We start from the raw sequence: 23,990 nt of genomic DNA on the forward strand, positions 1-23,990 counted from the left end.
TGACGTCCGTAGAACTTGCAAAGGGATGATTTCAACTACACCACTTAGAACTATTGACTTAATAGCTTCTTTGTGAACAACAACCCTTTTTCAAGTAAATCATGCGCGACATACAAGCCCTGGAATATAGTATCAACTCGAAAATGTATGCAGGCGCTGTTGGATTGATGCTACATAGAAATGGAAAGTTCACAATTAGGAAGCTGAAATCATTTCTGTTGTCAAAAAGTTTTGTCTTCAACTGAATCTCATTTTCAATTTCTAGATGTAAGTCATGATATAAGTCAGACTTGACTGTTTCTATTGTATTCTATATCTCAAGTTCAATGGGATAAATGCGTTCAACATAGTCACCAACTTTTTAAATATTTAGAGAACATCGTTTATATTGTGAACTTGTTCTCGTCCTGAATATGCATGAAATATTTGCCACTGGGCGTTAAGTAACCAACAATCAATCAATCAATCAATCGTTTATTTTGTATCAATCGCAATGGCTGATGTATATACTTTACAGTAATGACAAAATCAGTACTGAATTTATAATATTAGTATCTGTGTAGTTATTGTTTAATAATGAACAGTACTGAATTAATAGAAAGTATAACATCATAAGTTTATATTAGTCTTGCCGAATAGTACTGATCAATATGTAATGAGAGGGTGGAAGTGTACCATAAAAACGTCGGTAAATTCTTGCTGGTGTAGAATATCAACCAGTTCACATCCAATTTCCAATTGATTAAGTGTAAAGACTGTGTGTTACTATAGTTTAGATGAAAACATGAAATTGAGAATGGAAATGGGGAATGTGCCAAAGAGACAACAACCCGACTAATTTCCAAATTGTACACAAGAAACTTAAATTAAAATAATACAAGACTAACAAAGGCCAGAGGCTCCTGACTTGGGACAGGCGCAAAAATGCGGCGGGGTTAAAGGGAAACTTCGCAAAAAAATCAAAAATTGATATTATGTTCATTCTGTATAAAAATGTTCAAATTCATAGATATTAAAGTTTTATTCCGCTAGATAAGCGATCACCATCGATTTTAAATTTAGAGTATCAATTCTCCGAGATCCGCCATCTTGTCTTCTTTCCCGATGAATAAAAACGATATGTCTATAAACCACAAAGAAACAAAACTACAGTAACCGATGTAGTCGTAATTGCGTGTCGATATCTTGTCAATCGTACGGTTGTTTAATACGACTAACTAACTTGATACGGAAAATATTCTTACTTTTTTAAAATTACCATGGTCTGTTGTTTTTAAACTGTTGATATTGGAATTAGGTGAAAAGTCAAAGTTGAAATCATAAATAAGTGTTCCGTGAAAATTGTTTTCGAAAATCTAATTTGTTCATAATTCTTTAATTTAAAGTAATAAACTTTTTTCAAATATATTTTGATCTTCCCTTATCTGATCACCAGCATGGCTAAAGGTATTACTTCCAAAGGTATTGTGAGGTGACACGTCCAGGTATTCAAGCGATTTCCTGTCGGGCTTGCAAGTTCATGCATCGTTTCACTTCTGCAGGTATTGATCAGTGTACACGGCTGATAACTTATAACTTATAACTTTCCATTTTGAACTATCAGATGTATAATATACAACTCTGTCTTACTTGTCATTACTAAACTCATACGCTTGTTTATAAATAACATTTCTGGTGTAAAGAATATAATTCATAATATATAAATAATACCCAAAAAATAAGATTTGATGAAATTAAAATCTATTTAAATATTTTTTCCAAGGGTGAATTTGGGAAAATGTGGTATATAGTCATTGTCAATAGTGAAGGACAGATTGGAACAGACCAGAAATATTGATTAAAAAAAATGTACGCACTTGCCGACGATTCGTTTATACGACTGGATATAAAGTTACGGAACTATAGCGCAATTTAAAATATATACGTGTATACATTGAACATAAGAAAAAAACATATATTTTGAATAAGTAGGGGTAAAAGTGTTGTAAATAGACTAGCCAACGTATGCCAACAGTATGTAATCATCGAATGTCGATAGACTACAGTTGTATACCAAAAGAAGAAGAGAACCAATTTGATTTAAATACAGGTCGATGTATAACTTTTGCTTTGGTTCATTGAAGCTGTGGACCTAGGAAAATCACAGATTTATATTTCAATAAGATTGTTCTCAAACAAAGGAAGGAATTCGTCATCACAATTGTTATATATGCCACTGGACGAACAATAATTATCCCCAGGGGATGGGAATATTTTGCTGGGAAACTTTTGAGTATCAAAGTTTCAAATTAATTTCGGGATTTATTTTCTTTCTTGGTATTCAATAACCGAAAAAAGAATAAATTACTTGTTCGCTAAATAGGGATATTCTTGTCAGATAAAAGAATTTTAGTTATATTTAAAAAATAGGGAAATATGACATTAAATTGGTTCTGTCTTTTTTTAAACATCGTTAAAACGATGTGTGTCTAAGGTGAACGCCACAAGAACCCTGTAATACTAGTACGAGAGTATAGCATGTAAACATTCCTTCTCAATAATATGGTTGTATTGGAAAACTTTTCATACAGATTGACAACTCATTGTCCGATATGCATGTAATATTTGCCACATGACGCCCATAGTTCTTTCTACCATCATCACCTTATTCCTTGATATTGCTGTAAACATCGATGGTTCACACCCAAACAAAATGGGAGTAATGAACCTTCAGAGCTTCTCCGTGTTATACACTTGTGAAATATATAGACGAAATTTCTGTATTGAAATGAATCTACATCTCACAAACAGGATTTTCAAATAACGATTTTGAGTAATCACCTTACAAACCAATATAAACGTATGGCAAGATATAACCATGAAGGAATTTAGTTTTTGTCAGAACTCATCACTATATCATAAACGTATACGTATATATATGCATACAGTTTCAAATATCAAGAACAAGCGTTCGATGTCGATAGTCTGTTCTCTAACTGTTCAGAGTTAGACATGTCACTTGTTCATTCTTGGAAGCCTTCATATTCCCCGTCTAACGATGGGAACTCTTTCTGATTGTGTTGACTATAAATGCTTGTATGGTAATTCTGTCGTTTATCTGTACAAGCGGTTGCATTTCCTCTCCTTTCCCAACAAACAAACGAACGAAACGCAACTAGTCTGATTTCTCTGGAGCTCATCCTCATTGGCTCTTATACGTCAGGAAACTTACATGTATACTAATAATGATTGTTTCATGAACAACGATGTATGAACGAACTATTATAAATTCGTCAATATCTGTAATGCATGACTAAAGTATAACTTTTATTACAACTACTGTATTACTTATTTGGATTAATGACGGCTATCATGTTCAACATTGCACAACTATTATCATAAAATTTAAAAAAAAATCCTCAAAAATCCTCAAAAGATATAATGCCTTAGCTTAGATAATTAGTATTCTTTTCACAAAAAGTTCGTGTAAATGATTGTCAAATGAATTTAATTATGTAAGAAAAAAATGTTAAAAAGAAACTAAAAAAAAATTATGCATGTTGTATGTTGTATTTTTTTGTCAATTAAAAACTTTAAAATTGCAATAGTTTTATTAGCATTTAAACACTGCCAGATTTGAATACAAGTTAAGAAATTCCGGTAAAGTCAATGATATCAAACAGATGTACAATGGTATATCAAATTGGGTAATATTGCATTTAGTTTTTATTAAAGATTAAAACTACTATTTTTTGCTTCATATTTGAATCTTTACGCCAATTGCCGCTAAGAAAGTAATCAAAAATTGTTTCCTTTTATTTTTGTACACTTTCGGAATTACGAATCTGAATTTTATTTTCAATTAATTTACACAATTTAATTATTGTATCTTTATTCTCATCGTGTATTTAATCTTAGTGTATTAACATCATGACAGCATATACTCTAATCCTTTCTATTTATCCTTTCCAAATAACAACATTTATACCTGTGTACGCTTGAACTCACACCTGCGGCTAAATAGCTACAAGGTAAACGAATTGACCTCAAGCCGAGAAATATACAGTGACCTTTACAAAATAATATACACACTCTGCTCACACATTAGTTGCATTGAAATGATTATCAAAACAATAACGGTAAATAGAACTGAAATATTTTCAGTTCAATATCAGTAAAAATGTTCAATAAATATTTTATGAAAAAAATCTCAACAATAATTAATTAAATTTATTCAAAAACATTTACTAGAGATAATTTTATAGGAGTTTAATTCAATCAATACAAAACGGTATATATATGCATATTCACTTTCGTTCATTCTTATATTGTGGTTTATAACTTCGACCATTCGTCGGCTGTGCGCTTTTAATTACGTATATTGTCGATAAGCTATAAGAGTTAAACAGATTTTATTTTTTCCCAGAATTCAATAAATCGGGCTAATACGTCACGACCCACTCGAGAATTCAACCAAAAAAGTTACAAATACTTGATTTTCTCCGTTATTAGAAGGAATATAAATTTAAAACTTTGCAAATGTGTTTTTTATGTTAAGATGAACATAATTAGATGATAAGTAAAAAATCGCGGAATTTCCCTTTAAACATGTTTGTGAGATCTCAACCCTCCCCCTATACCTCTAGCCAATGTAGAAAAGTAAACGCATAACAATACGCACATTAAAATTCAGTTCAAGAGAAGTCCGAGTCTGATGTCAGAAGATGTAACCAAAGAAAATAAACAAAATGACAATAATACATAAATAACAACAGACTACTAGCAGTTAACTGACATGCCAGCTCCAGACTTCAATTAAACTGACTGAAAGATTATGATTTCATCATATGAACATCAGGCACAATCCTTCCCGTTAGGGGTTTAGCATCATACCATCATAACATATATGAGAAGAACATAACCCGTGTCATGCCAACAACTGGTTTTTGAATAAATGTGTTTAGTTCCGATGCAAAGACCCTATAGGTGAATCAATATTAACGCCAAAATATGCAATCTTTAATGACCTGACAACAGTATCGTAACTATATCCCTTCTTAATAAGTCTATTCAAAGGTTTTGTTAGTTTTTGAGGTGAATACTGACACCTTTGTGTTTTATAAAGAATATTTCTGCATAAAAAAATTGAACGTATAAGAAGTCTGCATGTTGAGCTATATTTACGAATGATGTCCTTATACCGATGATAAAATTTAGTAAATGTTTTGACTAGTTTGTGATATCGAAAACCCTGGTGTAATAATTTTTCAGTAATACATAAATTTCTCTCGTTAAAATCTAAAACATTGTTACATACACGAGCGAATCGTACAAGTTGAGATATAAACACCGTAAGATGGTGACAAGGAAACGTCACCATCTAAAAATGGATAATTAACGACAGGAAATGAAAAATCATCTCTTTTAGTATTCAGCTTTCCGTTAGTGATATAGATATCAAGATAGAGGAAAGGGCAGTGGTCATTGTTAGTATTAGCTTTATTTAAAGTAAGTTCAACAGGATAAATTTCTTTAATATACATACTGAAGTCGTCATTATTGAGAGCCAAAATATCATCCAAATATCTAAAAGTATTATTAAATTTATTTATCAGATGTTGTTTCGATGGGTCTTTGCTTATTTTTGTCATAAATTGTAACTCATAGCAATACAAAAACGGGTCCGCAATAAGTGGTGCACAGTTAGTCCCCATTGGAATTCCGATAATCTGACGATATACGGAATCCCCAAAGCGAACAAAAATGTTATCTAGTAAAAATTCAAGGGCATATATAGTATCAAAGCATGTCCAATTGACATAGTTTTTTTGTTTATTGCTACTAAAAAATGACCTAAAAGAGTTTGAACATATATATATTCACATTCTGACATTTTTTAAATGCCCATTTAATTAGGTGTGTGAATTTTTTCTTAATGAGAATGTGAGGCAATGTGGTATACAGGGTAGAAAAATCAAAACTTTGAACAGATTTAAAATCACCAATATAATCATGCAATTTATCAAGTACTTCCAACGAGTTCTTGACACTCCAAAAGTAATTAATTCCACTATTTTCGAAGGCCTTATTTATGACCTTGTACGATGCCATAATAATATAGGTATCGACAGATTTTTAGACTGAATGTACATAATTTTATGTGAGTACATTGACTTTTTTGGTTTGGTTTTATAAGATCAATATTTATACCAATAAACAATAACAGTAGTCGAATATCTAACAGCAATGTTGAATTGATAACCTTTTAGAATATACTCATTGAAAGGATCGTAGAATTTTGTCGGATAGTATTTTAATATACTGACTTGGTAAACAACATCTTCGTAAAAAATAAGGATGTGCTGTCCAGTTAGTAAAAGGTTTTCTACGTGTACAGTTAAACTCCTTAACTGTGTCTGTGTATCTATGAAAGAGATCAACTTTGTTTTGGGTGTCACCTTCAGTTGATTTAAACCAGCTGATAGAGATGTTATGGACAACTTCTATAATTTATTGTAGAGAAGACATTTGCGAGTGGTCTTTGTTCATTTCAGAATCATTATGGTTTATGTTCGAAAATTTTTAAGGTGGGTAAAAAACTGAAATTGACAAAATGATATTTGGGGTCACTTATGTCTCATGTGATATTCTGGTTAAGCCTAGGTCACATAGCTTAAAATAGACTATAAGACTTAGTATAGTTTAATCTTCTTCTGTATACTTGCAGGATTTTAAAATGTAAGTATAGAAAAACCTGAAAGGTGAAACTTGAAGGACATAGCTTAATTGTTATACAACTAAATAGATATATGAAGATGTGGTATGAGTGCCAATGAGACACAATTTATAAAAGTAAACCAGTATAGGTTAACATGAAGAACACGAAGTTTTATCGAGTACCAATTTTATAGTTTTATTGCTGATGCTGATTCACCCCACATGTACCAAGTTTTAGATAAGTTTTATTGATATGCAAGAAATTTATTGGTATTCTTAAACGGAAGATTGTACAGACAGAAGAAGAGATATATACTTAACAACAAAATTATGTTATAGTTATTGACCAAGCAAGTTTTTGTAGTTTGATTGCTGTCTTACAGAATGGTTTGATGCATCTGGTTGCTTTAAATATTGTTTGTATAAACAAAATCCAGCCCATTTGTTTTATGGAACAGATATTTGCTTACATGTATAAGGTCACGTTATAAGGTACGTCAAGCTAGACGAAAATATCAACTAAAATTGGCACTGTCCTCCGTGCCATTTTGTCAACTTATGTACCCTGATTTCTGATATCGAAAATAAACCATTCTGCAGTTGTATCTAGATGATGCTCAAATGTCTCCTGTACATCATATATACAGTCGTTTCCAGTCACCATCTCTACAATATAAGATTGTTTAAATAAAGTTAAAAAAAAAAATAATCATAGATCAAATAGACTCTGGGTTATATAAACATGTCTATATAGTTATCAAAGGTACCAGGATTATAATTTAATACGCCATACGCGCGTTTCGTCTACATAAGACTCATCAGTGACGCTCAGATCAAAATAGTTATCAAGCCAAACAAGTACAAAGTTGAAGAGCATTGAGGACCCAAAATTCCAAAACATTGTGCCAAATACAGCTAAGGTAATCTATTCCTGGGATAAGAAAATCCTTAGTTTTGTAACAGCTTTGATTATTGGAATTACTGTAAATTTTCACTTCTTCGTAACTATGAACATCAAAATTATATCCTTTCTCCTTTTATACTGTATATACATCACACTTCTGGCACCTGGACATGAAAAACATTGAGTTTTATCCAACACCAATTTTAAAGTTTTATTGTTGATATTCACCACACATGTACCAAGTTTTAGAATAGTTTTTTCGATATGCAAGAAATGTATTGGTATTCCTAAACGGAAGATTGTACAGACAGAAGAAGAAGTATACTTAACAATAAAATGATGTTAATATAGTTATTGACCAAGCAAGTTTGTATATATTATTTAATCTGCACGGCTCGGGTGACCCTAATTAACCCGAACGACGTACGGGCGACTTCATTTAGAACCCGAGTTTTTACTACAGTTCCATATGAACGTTAAAATAATTTTGAAGAGTGAGATCTATAAATTACCGAAAGTACAAGGTCCCTACTCCAAATAATATTCAAATTTGATTGAATTGACGTCATAACATCCGAAATGTCGAGTCGATCTCAAGGAACCCTGCCACAACCCAGGGCTGCTCGATTCGAATTCTAATGGCGGGAAAGCTATATCCATTCATAACAGGTGTTATATATTACCATGCCAATCCCTTTGGCCTCTACTCTAGATATCCAACTGAAGTCGGTCCTATGGAATTTCGGTTAAAGGGTCATCCCGATCCGTGCAGATTAAATCATATATACCGATTTGATTGGCCAATAACTGTTTTAACACATGATGTCATCAATTTACGTGAACATTTTGGAAATTTGCGGACGATATTCCGCAATCCACGGCTCCTAGGGAAGTTTATTGTAGTTTAAATAAAGGGAGGTAATATATGCTTTTATGTAGTTAAAGGTAAGTAAGTATTTATCAACTTTTTTTAGGCTTAATTGTTACATTATTTGGAGAATTGCAATTTTATGGTAAAATAAAGGCAACAGTAGTATACCGCTGTTCAAAATTTGTTATTCGATTGAGAAAAATAAAAAATCCGGGTTACAAACTAAAACTGAGGCAAACGCAACAAATATATGAGAACGACGACACAACAGAAACACAACATTAAAATGTAACAGACACAGAAACGAACTATAATATATAACAATGACCATTTTCTTAACTTGGTACAAGACATTTTAAGAAAAAAATGATGGGTTGAACCTGGTTTTCTGGCATGTCATACCTCCCGCTTTAATGGCAATGTTAAATATACATTTTTGTAACATTAAAATAACAATATTACATGACAGAACTACAATACAAATAAATAGGAGAAAATATAGGACAGAGAAACATACAAATAATAGCTTACAAAAGGTACCAGGTTTGAAATTTAATACGCCAGACATGCGTTACGCCCACACAAGTCAAACCAGTGACGCTCAGATGAAAAAGTTTGAATGCCAAAACAAGTATACAAAGTTGAAGAGCACTGAGGACAAAAAGTTCCATAAAAATACACAGCCGAGTTAGCCAAAGCCAGTTCAACGCACAAAGTGACGTCACATTTGAATTTCTAAAACCATTTCCAAAAATAAGATAGAATTAGGATAGAATTCAAGATTAGATTTGTAAGACTGATAAAATTTATGAAAATTACAATACTAATTAATATCAATTATGGTAGTAATTAGATAATTAATTGTATTATCTAGCTATGGTGGTGTTTCTTCTGAATCAAACGGTAAACCAAACATATCGTATAAATTTCGTCGATCCAAAATAAAATAACATACCATTTTAATCGGTGTAAGAAAAAAAATCATAACTGAAAGGGTTATTTAGATTAATTGCCTTTCTTTCCCTCAATTAATATGTATGCTTAGAGGAAGATGAACCGAGGAGACATGTATATATATACATTTAAAATATATTCAGTAAACAGGTAGTCGACGTCATGTAAGAGTTATAACTCATATATAAAAAGACTCTGACTTCTTTTCAATCATTTTTATACGCCCGTCAAAATTTTGACGGGACGTATTGTGGTATACAAATGTCCGATGTCCGTCCGTCTGTCTGTCCGTCCGTCTGTCCGTCTGTCCGTCTGTCTGTCCGGCGTAAACATGTCGCACCGTAACTTGAGAACGACTTATCTAAATTTCATCAAACTTAATATAGTTGTTTTTTTGTGATGGTCAAATGATCTGTATACTTTTTGGTGAAAATAAGATTTAAACTTTTTGAGTTACGGTACTTTGTAACTAAAACAGGGTGTGTTTTTTTTTTCACATGTCGCACCGTATCTCAAAAACGATTCTTGATTATTGCTTAAAACTTTACACACTTCTTAGTTATATTAATCTTAATATCTGTATACTTTTTGGTGATGATTCAAAATTTCATTTTTGAGTTATTGAGTATTTTGTAAAAAAGGGGGAGGTTTTTTTTTCATGTCGTGCCGTATCTCAAAAACGATTTATGATTATTGCTTAAAACTTTACACACTTCTTTGTTATATTAATCTAAAGATCTGTATACTTTTTGGTGATGACTCAAAATTTTATTTTTGAGTTATTGAGCATTTTGTAAAAAGGGGAGTTTTTTTTTAACATGTCGCGCCGTATCTCAAAAACAATTTATGATTTATTTATTGCTTGAAACTGTACACACTTCTTTGTTATATTAATCTATTTTGAGTTATTGAGTATTTTGTAAAAAAGGGGGAGGGTTTTTTACATGTCGCCGCCGTATCTCAAAAACGATTTATGATTATTGCTTAAAACTTTACACACTTTTTAGTTATATTGATCTAAAGATCTGTATACTTTTTGGTGATGACTCAAAATTTTATTTTTGAGTTATTGAGTATTTTGTAAAAAAGGGGAGGTTTTTTTTTACATGTCGCGCCGTATCTCAAAAACAATTTATGATTATTGCTTGAAACTGTACACACTTTTTTGTAATATTAATCTAAAGATCTGTATACTTTTTGGTTGATTCAAAATTTTATTTTAGCGATATTTGTAAAAAAAAAAAAACAGGGTTGGGGGGGGGGGGGGGGGGTTTCACATGTCCCGCCGTGTCTCAAAAGCAATAAATGGTAATTGCTTAAAACTTTTTCAGAAACTATTTATGATTATTGCATAAAACTTCCACACAAGACGTCGGGCGTATCATGCACTCATGGCGCAGCTGTTTATTGTTTTTAATGTTCCTATCTGTCGATTATACTTTTCATAAATATTTTAGGCAAAAATGCAAACAAATTGTAAAAATATCATTAAATAAATAAGCAACAACTCCTATATTTAAAGGAATCGTCAGACAATTTCAGACAGTGGAATACTGACTTATTTGTTTATCATGTCATGTTGATAACTTTTGTTGTTTAAGTTTTCCGAGGCTATACGAGAGAGGCGACTGATGTCAAAGGTGTTCATTTAAAAAGTCTTTAAAACCAAGAAAAGTTTTTACGTCAGACAAAAAAAAAAAAAAAAAAAGACAATCAACTACAGACCTATATATACATGTATATAGCTAGCGACACAAACACCATCAAACACCTCGGTGATCACGTGTTCTCTTGAGGAGTTAGCTCAACATGACTGTGACATTCGTTTTTAAAAATACGTTGTTAAACTTGTAATTTAGTTATATCTTGAAGTGATAAGGCATGCATGATGATGCACACCTCACAGTAGCGGATAGATACCCCACTCGATCTAACTCTAAGACATCACCAAATAAGTAAACCATCGGTAATGAGAAAATTTAATTCTGAAACTTGACCGTGGTTGAAATATTGAAATTTAAACCTTTGTCCCGACAAAGAATAGAAAAGACTGAACATTACCTGTGTTATAATTTATATTCATTCTTTGAAGAAATCTGACATAGAAAAAAAATCCCACAAAGAACAACACTGAAGAAAGATCAGCCCCTTTAAAAAAAACTAATCTATGGGTGATAGCAAGTGCTCACTCTGGGAGATAAATCTCGCACCTACTTTAATGAAAAATAATAAACATAGACATTCATAAGTATACATATCATTTTTTTTTTTCAGAAATGCTGAGATAGAACTGTAGAGGTTGGGGTGAAATTTTCATGACTTTGGGAGAGGTCTTGAATTGATTTTCTTTTTTTTTTAAGATGGGGACTGGATAAAATATTTAAAAAAAACGAAATATGTCCGGCCAGGAATGCCCTTAATTAATGAAAGACAATCACCAGTGCAGACCCTTAGCATGAAGCTTATAATATATTTGACTGATATTTGTCTTTATTTAACATAAAATCATTATAAAATTCTTATCTAGATGAACAGTATTATCGGGTGCATACAATTCAGAAACCACGGATTTGGGTTTACAAACTGATCAGATACAGGGCTCATGTTTTTAAAAAAAAAGAAGGATTTTCGGAGTTTAAAATTTTTGATTATTTTGTGAAAATAAAAAAAATAAAAAATTTCCAAGCTTTAATAACAATAAATTAAACAAATCCTTGGTTTCGTCTCTGGTTTCATCAAATATCTTAAAATTGCATTAAAAGTTTATAAATCTTAAAATTCCAAAGCTTGGAAATTTTTTATTTTTTTTAACGTCAAGTTTTGTACTTTTAAAGGTTCATCACGGATTTGTAATGTTTGACTAAACTGTGACCGGCCTTCACTTCACAGGTCTTTTCACCCGTTCTTTATTTTAAAATCATAGTTAAAATTTAAAAAAAATCAAACTTTAAAAAAGCGAAATAATAAAAGCTATACGTCAAAAGAGGGGTATCTGTGAAGTGGAGGGTTAAGTCAGGGACTTTCTACACTAGTATAGAAAGTCCCTGTTTCAAAACCTACATTTCCACTTTTTGAGTACGGAAGTTCGATCAAAACTGATCCCGTCACCGAGCAGAATTGTATACATAAATTTAGCGGGAAATAGAAATATACACAAATCATGGCCGCGACAGCTACACAAAATGCAATCACATTGAAAGGATCGACAGAAATAGTTTCCGAGTTCTTTTGTAAATGTTTCTTTAAATAACAACAATTTGCATTGTTTTTACACAATGTCTATCTTTGAACTTTCAGGAACTAATGTGTTTAACCCCAGCCCCTTTTTTTTCAGAACGCATGCCAAGTTAAATTATTATTGAAGTATGACTGTTTGAAGTTTAAATGCAATGCCGTTGGGTAGCTCGATAATCATTTATCGTATAAAAATACACATGCACCCTCTAAGGTCATCACGTCAAAAACAAAAGGTCAGAATTCACACCACACTGTCATGACTGTCACACAATTATTTTGAGTATAAAAAATTTCTGGTGGCGAAATTATTCAACCACTGTAGACTAAATAATCATGATAATATTATCCAAAATATGACAATGTCTTAAAAGGTTACACATCATAGTATGACATATGACAGCTCATTTGTTTGACGGCCCATTGTTCAGAAAAATGTAATACATGTAGACTCGTCCACTGGAAAACCGAAGATAACAGATTCATGAGTTGTCATGTGTTTTAGTTTCTGGTATCCGAATAGGAGAATTTATTTTATCCATTAAACAAGAAAATTCAAAATTGTGACTGTTACTTATCTTGACCTTTTCAACCACTGTGTATCATTGGTACGCGCGTGATCAATTTTGACCTGACACAGTAAGAAAAATCTTTTGTTTCGTTTACATAATATTAATGTGTAATTCAAATACTTGTCAGAGCAGTTGGGGTTAGTCTCGCCTGATTTGATTCTGTATTCATTGAAACTCTTTTTTTGATAGGAGGCCACTGTCATGTGCGTATTAAGTATACCTGTTTCAATAATTGGCATTGACATCTTTCTTACATATGTTATTTTAAATATTTTATTCAGAAAAGAAGCGTGTATGGTGTAAAGCGGACCAAATAAATCCTTCTGTACAGTGGACAGTTTATCCCCGTACACAAAAACTTTATTTTCATGTGTTTTTGATAAAAATTGCTAACGTCAAAACTGCTGACAGAACTTGTTTTGAAATGATCAATTTTCAAATTAAAAAAAAATGACATAATTATTATCATCCAGTGATTAAAAAGCACCATTATTTATTATTTGATGTGTGAAGAAATATACTATAATAGTGAATAGTCGTAATCCAATAGGTTACAGACAGTTGTAGACTTCAAATACAACCTTAAAAATTACGATAGTGCAAGTCCATCAAATTTGTTGCGTCAATGCAACATTATTTTATCTGATAATGGGCAAATAATAACTCAAACTTTTTAAAGTTATTTTTTATTGTTAAATATTTCACAAACAAATCCCCCCAACATTCTGTAAAGGTTTCTGGAATTTTAATTATTTTATTACAGCCCATTTAGATATGTAACAGACACTGGTGCACTTTTAAATGGAAGATGTTGATTGGAAAAAACACAAAATCATATTTCCACAAATATGCAATTTTTCGTAAATCCACGAAAATTGATACTTACGAAAATAAATGAATGCACAGTACACTGAATGGATAAATTTGATCTATATATGACACAATGTAATAAAATTAATAAAAAAAATAGTGGGGTGAGATGTGAAACAAAATCAAAAAGAAAACTTTTAACCTTTGACTGTCATGTTAAACAAAATGCTGTTAAAATAAAATAAAGTACATCAAGTTCATGAACACAGATACAAAAATAGTTTTGTCATGTTTGTTGAAAGGAAAAGAAATAATTTTGTTCATTGTATTTTCTTTATTTGAATTCTGATTTGGATTACAATAGTCCTAGCCTTAAATGTACATTAAACTTTTATGGCAACAAGGCATGTATTGGTAGATTTAATGTGTAGTCATTATACACATGATACATGTATTCTTCATTGTAATGCTGCGTTCACACATAATTTGAATTTGATTCGCATTAACTAATTCCCATCAGTTTGATACGCATTCAAATCGTTTTACGTCCAAATCTAAATTCGAATTGCAATGGGCGTCAAAATTCACTTTACTGCCTGAATGACGTTAACTTTTAATTCGTATTAACAAAAACGCATTTCTAATGGGAATTGGATAATGCGATTCAACCAATTCGAATCAATTGGAATTATAATTTAAAGGAGAATGTATGAACGCAGTTACGTATCAAATTCATTTGAATTAAATGAACATGTCAACGAGGCGTATACTGTACTTCTTATGTGACTCATTTTGAGGCAAATTTTGTATTAGGTTTATTGGCCTGTAGTAAAATGTAGAAAAGGTTTATTGGCCTGTAGTAAAATGTAGAAATTCTTACAGCCCCAAATAAATTAAATTTTATAAGCATGGGTTACTGGACCTGTGTCCAAGCGTAAACTACATGTACAATGTAAAGACAAGAAAATTATTCACTCCCTTATACAATGTACATGCTAAATGATAATACTGTAACAAAATACAGATTCCTCAACATGTCAAATATACATGTACAAATGTAAAGGCCCCCTTATATAATGTAAGAAAAGCAATGTTTTACATCATACATATCATTGCATATAGGAAGATGTGGTATGAGTGCCAATGAGACAACTCTCCATCCAAGTCACAATTTATAAAATAAACCATTATAGGTCAAGGTACGGTCTTCAACATGGAGCCTTGGCTCAAACAGAACAGCAAGCTATAAAGGGCCGCAGTATCAGTACGTATAATTCTCAATAATATTTTTTCTAGCTTTTGGTATCAACAGTATTCTGTATCAAAGAGGAATATATCCACCTGAGACGTTTACCCGACAACAAAAGTATGGACTAACTCTCCTTGTCACTACAGATGATGCACTGAAAAATTATCTGAATGAAGTTATTTCACAGGTCAAAGGTTTGTCAACTTATCTTAATGTCTAGCTGTAACCTTCTGCTGTTGTCTGTTATATGGTCAGGTTGTTGTCTCTTTGACACATTCCCCATTTCCATTCTCAATTTTATGACATAAAATTATAACTGATACACATTCATATGCCTATAAAATGCTCACAATAGTTTCTGAATTTACAGTATATGATGGTGATTCACTTTGTTATACTGGTACAATGTACATTGCATATTCAACTGGTACAATGTACATTGCATATTCACGAATTGTACACAGAAAGAGGGAGGGACTTTTGTTATTAAGCGCTTCTTATATTACAATTGTGTACTATGTGAACAATTGTTATCACTTGGTGCATGTCTCATTGTGAAATTTTTCAAAAAATCTTCTCTTAAGCCACTTACACAATTTACATCCAACTTTGATGGATGATATTCTGTGTTCATCCAGAATTAAATGTAAGGCATGTATTACTCAAGTTATTTCACTTGACTGGGCGGAGTCTAGCCGGTTCGCTCATAATAAACCAGTCCATCTTAACATAGGTGTTTTAGGATAAACTCATCAATAAAGTGTGCAACCATTGTTTTGTAAATTCATTTGATGACACTGATAGGTGATTAGAAATCAGTAATAATTATAACGGCAATCATCCTTATCACACACATCTTCAAATAGACTGTCCTTATGCAAATTAAAACATAAACTCCGCCCGATCAGTTGAAATAACATTGGTAATAGGAGTGGGTAAAATGGGAGTGTAATTAAACCTGATAAGGGTCAAATGATTATTTATTTTAATTTGTTTATGCATGATGGGACTCCTCCCATTATATTAATGATTTATTTACATTCTATATCTCTGATCTTCAAGAATGTAAACTTACAAACCTGTGTATGTCTCTTACTACTGAAAATGGATGTGTAATTCTGCTAGAGTTGTCTCCCATTACATACTAAATTTATCACTTAGAAATACAATCGAGTCTGGAAATGTATCTGACCATTTTACAACTTAATTACAATTCATGTTGATCGAAGGATGTGGCCAATGTTTCTCAGAAGGAAATAGACTGGTCAAATGCAAATACATTGTACTACCAAACAAACGAACCCATTTCTCTAAATATATGTTAAATATCATTTCTGAAGCTGTCAAAAATATCAAGACGTTTTATATACTGTGGATTCATTATTATTAGTTGGATACCAATTTTTGTGGATTTCTTGGGTACAGATGGACCATGAAATTGAATGTTCAACAAATAACAAATTTTCTATAGGCTTGTATGCAGACTTCAACAAAACTGTAAAATTAAATATCCACGAACAGGAAAGTTTTCCTTAACCCACGAAAATGAGTACCCACGAAAATGAATGTATATATATATATATATATTTGAATTGTTTCAGAATGGCTACAACAGATGACAGTAAAGAAGTTAGTTGTTGTAATCAAAGACATAGACACAAAAGAAGTATTTGAAAGATGGCAGTTTGATGTAGAATGTGATAAATCAGTTCTTAGTGATGGGTAAAATATTTGATCTTTCCCGTATCCTGGTTGTTTTTCCTGTAGTGCATTTAAAATTTTGTAAGATATAAATACCTTACAATCCAGAACTCTTAAATCAAAGAAAAGCCTAGCAAATCTCGAAAAAAAAATCTACAAAGAACTAAAGAAGGCTGACAAATCTTGAAATAAAACATGAAGAATGCTTATAAATCTTGAGAAAAACTAAAAAGGGGCTAATATATCTTGAAAAAAAACTATAAAAAAGTCTAATAAATCCTAGAAAAAACCTACGAAGAACATGGAGAAGGCTAATAAATCTAAAAAGAAAAACTACAAAGAAGACTTGAGATTGATCAACATTCACACCATTAAAAACCTGGGGTGAATACATGACTTGTACACTATAAACATGTGTATGAAAGAATTCCTGGTAATTTTTTTTCCATTAAAATTCTTACTGATAACATCAAAATGGTGGATGTCAAGAGAACTAATATCTGCTACATTATTTCCTGTATGTGAACTCATTTTGGTATTACAAACATTATGTCATTTAAATGAATGTTGTTTGTGAATTTGTGATAAATTTTTAGACAAAACTAGCCTGCTGATTTTAATGATTTTTGTATGTGTATGTTTACTGTTTGTTGTATTAATTAGTTTGATATTCGACTTTAATTTGACTAGAATATTAAGGTGAAGGTTTTATCTGAACTTTTTTGTTATCCTGTCAAATAGTTCAAGTTTTGACATTGCTAGTTACTTTTGCAAATACATGAGTTTTTTATATATTTTCAGAAAACCAAGAGAGAAGTCTGAAAAAGAGATTAATAAAGAAATATGTTCAGTTTTACGGCAGATAACAGCCTCAGTAACATTCCTACCTCTTCTAGAAAGTGCTTGTAAGTTATTTATAAAGGTTACCTCAGATAGCAGTTTTGATTTTAAATAGAAGTTATCAAAGGGATGTTTAAACTCACAAGTATCAGACTAGTTGTCAAGGCCGGTGCCACAAATGCACAAAAAAAAAACCAAAAATGCAAACCCCAGTTTATAAAACATAACAAAGATAGCTTTAAACTGTATAACAAGAACAGCCCAAAAAGCAAGAGGTGATCTCATTAGTATATAATTGTACTGCATGAATATCTTTTTTATTTGTTTACATTTTTTAGACGATAACTAATAGTTGTTTATGATGGAACCAGAACTAGAATTTTCACATTTAAATTAAGAGATGAAGTCCCTGCTGTATGAAGGATTTACTTTTAAGAACTACAATAAGTGTAAATTGGAAATCTTTTCTTGGAGGTGTATAGCTAAATTATCTTACTCTTAGGCCAAACTTGGAAAAAAGTAATATAGATATGTAGGACTCTAAAGTGCGATGGGGATGCTAAAGTACGATGATCACACTAAAGTGCGATGGTCTTCGCTACAGTGCGATGCCTACACATGCTAAAGTACGATGGGCCGCGAAAAAGTATAGACGTAATAAACGTACTATGGATTATGACTTGAACAGTCGTTTATACAAAAAAAAATGAAAATGCAGTAAGATAAATGTAGAATATTTGATTAAGAACTTAACACCAAATGTCCATGACTTACTAAATTTAAACCTTACCGTGCTTTTTTGGTTGAGGCAATTGATTTTTTCCGGGTGCTGGATGAAGGACTTGTGTCCTGCAGTCGACCATTTTACTATATATGCAGAAACAAAAGTATATGCATAATGATAAGTATCCTTTATCTTGTTTCTATTAGAAGATAATGGATACATTGAAACCATTGATTATGTTGCAGTTTACTTTGAGGTCCCCGTTAAAATATTTAAAGATTTTATTTTATTTCGGTGAAATAAAGGTACATGTTTTCATGCGCAAATCATAAATTGTCCGCTAAAACATTATTTTGTACATGTAGGAAAATACAACCTGTATTTGTACTCACTTTGAAAAAGGAGAAAGCTCGGAGAACATTGCATTTCCAACCTACTTAAATTCAGATTTAAACAAATAAATGTTACACAATGAACAAATTTTGTATTTGTAATTTAAGATGATGACTTTAAGGTAAGATGTTCACATAAGGGTTATACTACATGTGAACTGCAAGCTACGCTAATTATCAAAATATTTGATACGCCCGAATAAATAAAAATCATACACAGGATACATAGAATTTTGTCACACCTAAATTACCATTTTAACAATTATCTCGTGGTCGGTCCTTTAAATTCAACAACAATCACTTAAGCCTACCGGTACACTATAAAGTCTAACACATATGTTATAAAACCTTACCATACTAGCTTTTGCAAAAAGACTATTTATTAACATCCAGCATACTAGCTTTTGCAAAAAAGACTATTTATTAACATCGGTGTTCTTAAACGTTTTAATCACTTTAACCTTACCCTTTTGGTACATCGCACTTTAGTGTGATACTCCATCGTACTTAAGCAAACAAACAACCATTAGCGTGTTACACAATCTTACTTTCACGTAGACCATCGCACTTTAGCGTGACCATCGCACTTTAGAGTACCACCACACTTTAGAGTCCTACATATATACCAAAATTAAGAGAAGTACAAGGAAAATTCAGTTTGAAAAGCCCCTTATTAAATGGCAAGGTCAAACTGTCATATTCCTGATTTGGTACTGGCATTTCCTGATGTAGAAAAATGGTGGATTAAATATAAAAGGAACATGTGGTATGTTTGCCAATGAGAAAACTCCACAAGAGACCAAAATGACACAGAAATTAACAACCCATACCGCATAGTCCGCTATAAAAGGCCCTAGTTTTATAGCTAGCTAAACCTGTCACTTGTATGACAGTCACATAAAGTTCTATTATATTGAAAACATGTGAGAACAAAACAAAACTTACATAATCATGATAATAGATAAAAAGTGTAAAAAAATATATTTTAAACATGTCACTTTATTTTTACATGTATATATAAAGACATCTTTACGAGTAAACATACTGCGATATTAGTAAATACAATTTAATTATGTATCATGTATATGTGCAGGCACATGAACATGAGAACTGGAAACCATTGTAAGAAAACTTGCCATAGTTTAATGTGAATAATGTTTCATAAAAAAAATAGTCTTTATGCATTATGAATATGTGACATTGTTAAAAGATATCTTTCAGACTTGCAACTGTTTCCTTTATTCTTGCTTGATAGAATAAGAAAATGTATATGAAAAGAAACACTTGATAAAGTCTATTATTAATTGAAAACTCTCATAAACTGAGAATTTGATATATTCTTTCAGGTGCTTTTGATCTCCTAGTCTATACAGATAAAGATCTAGAAGTACCAGACTCTTGGGGTGAAGATGGCCCACAATTCATTGCAAATTCAGAGGAAGTTAGACTTAGATCATTTACAACCTTACTTCATAAAGTCGATGCTATGGTAGCCTACAAAAAAACAGATTGATAAACCTAGAATATATAATTAAAAAAATAATTCAAGGAGTTTCGCATACCAGAGAACATGTATGGGAACCTAGGACAAAGGAGAGAAAATATGCTATAAACATGCTTTGTTTGTGGAGCTGAATATGAGAAAAGATTTTGTTTTTGTTTTGGAGAAGTGAATTTGAATGTTTTTGAATGTTTTTGACTGCTAGATTTACCATTATAATTTTGTCTGTGCATTTTTGAATGCCTTATTGCTAGCTTTTTATTTGTGCTGTATATTTCTCTGAAACAGTATTTTTTTTATGTTTCATAACCATGATAATTTTCTGTAATATTATTACATGATGTTTAGTTCAAAGATGAATATTTTCTAAGTTTGCATTTTGATTACTTGGGTCAATAACTTTTTTCACAAAAGCATTTAATATTCCTAAATTTGTTTTATACACATGATACATCTGAGCTTAACAATAAGTTTTAAAGCATTCCTTTTTATAATTTTTTATAGGAACTTGGATGATTGCAGACATAATCATTTTCACATTAATATATTAAGCAATGCTTTCTTACAATGTTTACACTACATCTAGAATAGTAGGAAGTGAGGGATTATGTTTTTGTCCCTTTCCCATAGTAGGTTTCAATATTTAGTGAAAGTATTTTACCATTCAAATCAACAACATGTTACTTACTGTAGTACATTCACACAAATAGGAAGATGTGTTATAACAACTAACCACACAGAGTCCAAATCAATTGATGTAATTAACTATAGGTCACTGTATGGCTTTAAATTTGTAAAATGACCCCCCTTAGTCTGCTATTTTAAAAAGGCCTGAACATGGCTAAAACTTGACGGAGAAAACCGATGGCATGATATATAACATAACATTAATGAAAAAAAAATATGATAGACAACAAACAACAAAAATTTCTGAATTATAGCTCTTCTCAAATGTACCTTTTAACAAAAAAATGGTTTAAATTTTACATCAATTGATCATATGAATCTGAATGTATTTTCTTCAAAGATTCTGTTGCTAGTAATTTTAAAAACCAGAAAACATATTTTGTTGCCTATTATATTTTATATTTGGGTATTTCATTATGACAATAATTTGTAAATTGAGTTGGATAACTTTTTTTTACCATTTTAAAATTGAAGAAAAACATTTGCAAAGTTTTATTCCGTTATCAGTTGAACATATATTTTAAAAATTCATTTATTTAGTATCCATTAGCAAGCATATCTGTACATGCTAGTTATTTGCTGAATTTACTGCTTATAAGTTTAAGTGAACTTTATATTTTCTTAAACAAATAAATTCCTTGTTGACCAATACACATCTATTCCAGGGGCGGATCCAGTCATTTTAAAAAGGGTGGGTTCCTAACCCAGGACGAAGGGGGGTTCCAATTACATGTCCCCATTCAAATGCATTGATCTTCCAAAAAAAAGGGGGGGTTCCAACCCCCGGAACCCCCCCTCTGGATCCGCGCCTGTATTCCATAAATCTATCAGAATAAAACAGTGTATATGTTCTACTTCAAATATGTGATCTTATCAGGGCTGTTCCATTATAATGGAAGAGGTAGGTAGATGATTCTGATATACCCTCACACCAAAGAAACTTTCTTTGAGTAATTTTTCATATGGTTAGTCATGTTAGTTGTACAAATTTATCATGTTTATACTGCTTTTAACCCATGCTCAAAAATAATATTTTCATTTCTATTCTCCCCCTCCCATTTAACGATAAAAACATTTTCTGCTTTTTTCAAAATTTACCAAGGAAACTTTAATCATGTGACAAATTATATACAAACATCCTGATCTTATAAGTCATGTGATTAGTTATGCTAGTAATTTATTAAGTGTTTTTTGTATTTTTCCATTATTAGTGCTAGAAAAAGCCAATATTTGTATTATTGCAGAGTTTGATACTGAAATGACACAATTTGAATCTCATGCTTTCAGTATATGCTCAGTTAAGATATTTTATCAGACCATTATTATGAACAGAAATAAATGCTGAAAATAAACATGATAAAGGGCTTATGTTTTATTTACAAGATTTAAGGTTGATTTGAAACGATATTATTTCGTTGATGGAAGCTCTATTAAGATTTAAATTAGTTTTAAGACCTAATATGAGACATGGGATAAAAATTTGACAGTGATGGCAATAACTGTTTTTATAAAGCTTGGCATGATTGTGTTGATTGAAGACCAGGATGCTTTAAACCTTGTATCAAACTACCTTATGTTATCTAGGATCCATGTGTCATATGTTGACATTGCCCTAATTTTCATAATTCATTGACTGCTTTCCAGTGAACAATAATGAATGTGTCAACAGTTGTTTTAATGTTTTATTCTGCTTTTATTGATTTGATGAGGTCTACTTTTGATTGATCACTTATATTTAATATAAAGTTGCATTACTATCAGTACACACATAGGCGGATCCAGGGGGGGGGCCCCCTTTTGTGGAAAAAATTTGGTTGATTATATAGGGAATCATTGAAGCATGACTGGAGCCCCCCCCCCCCCCCCCCCCCCCCCCCCCTTAGGAAAAGTTCTGGATCCGCCACTGACACATCAGTTAGAGTACTATTTTGAGGCCCTGTTTCCATATATATCGGCCTAGCCAAGATCAGATGTGCATTTTGTGTTTCACATGAGGTCAAAAATGAGTATCACCTCAGGGAAAAACTCTTTTGATATTTTTGTTCAAAAATGGTTTAAATTATGAAAAATTGCTATCGTTAGGCTAACACTGGAAGCATTTATATAATTACATGCTGTTTTTGGAAGAAATATTTAATATTTTTATTAAATAAATGGTGTTTAAAAACTGTATAATTTTCTTTAATGGTTGGCTTCAAGACATGGTCACCAGTGTCAGATTTTTGGTCAATGACAAAGACAACACAATATGTTTAGAATTATTGAATATCAAACATTTTAATTGAAAAAAAAATGACAAGAACATGTTTAACTCACAGTTATTTCAAACAACAGTAGCTTTCTTTGATCATTAATCTTATCTGATAAAACTGTATCTAAAATTATCTATAAATAACAAAACTTCCAAAAAAAACCTTTCTTTTGGTGTATAGAACATTAAAATAACTTGATGCGTATTCTTACAATAAACAATCAAACTTAGCAATACAATTTATATGTTTTGTCTACGGACAAGACATTGTATTCATATTTTATGAAATGCATTATTAAAACCTAATTTTGATACAGCTGAAAGTGTTCTCTTTAAAAAAAACCATACATTTTATCAGGTTTATCTATCAAATGATGCTTAACTTCGAGGAAAATGGAAACACATACATTTTGATAATGTCTACGGACAAGACATTTTATTGATATTCAATTAAATGCTTTCAAAGATGATTGTTAAAGTTAAGATTAAAATTTACTATTTAAATTTTAAGCTGTGTTTTTTAAATTTTGGAAAATACAAAAATGTACCCATAATTCTTTACATATCTCAATAATTTATTGATTAAGCCAAACTGAAGACACAT

General features: G+C 31.4%; 1 protein-coding gene and 1 long non-coding RNA gene across 2 annotated transcripts; both read left to right on the plus strand.

Annotated features, from left to right (window-relative positions):
- Nucleotides 1-9,880: 9,880 nt before the first annotated feature.
- LOC143046670 (uncharacterized) lies at nt 9,881-10,641 on the plus strand. The gene is made up of 2 exons (XR_012969218.1): nt 9,881-10,072; nt 10,520-10,641. It is a non-coding gene; the product is annotated as an uncharacterized LOC143046670 (long non-coding RNA).
- A 1,906-nt stretch (nt 10,642-12,547) lies between these two features.
- LOC143044549 (mitotic spindle assembly checkpoint protein MAD2A-like) lies at nt 12,548-22,496 on the plus strand. Its single transcript, XM_076216612.1, has 5 exons — nt 12,548-12,655; nt 15,338-15,484; nt 16,892-17,012; nt 17,793-17,896; nt 20,294-22,496. The coding sequence occupies exons 1-5, from the start codon at nt 12,586-12,588 to the stop codon at nt 20,458-20,460; spliced, it is 609 nt and encodes a 202-aa protein (XP_076072727.1). The 5' UTR covers nt 12,548-12,585; the 3' UTR covers nt 20,461-22,496.
- Nucleotides 22,497-23,990: the final 1,494 nt, after the last annotated feature.

Source organism: Mytilus galloprovincialis, chromosome 9 (genome assembly GCF_965363235.1).
Source record: "Mytilus galloprovincialis chromosome 9, xbMytGall1.hap1.1, whole genome shotgun sequence".
Lineage (NCBI taxonomy): Eukaryota > Metazoa > Mollusca > Bivalvia > Mytilida > Mytilidae > Mytilus > Mytilus galloprovincialis.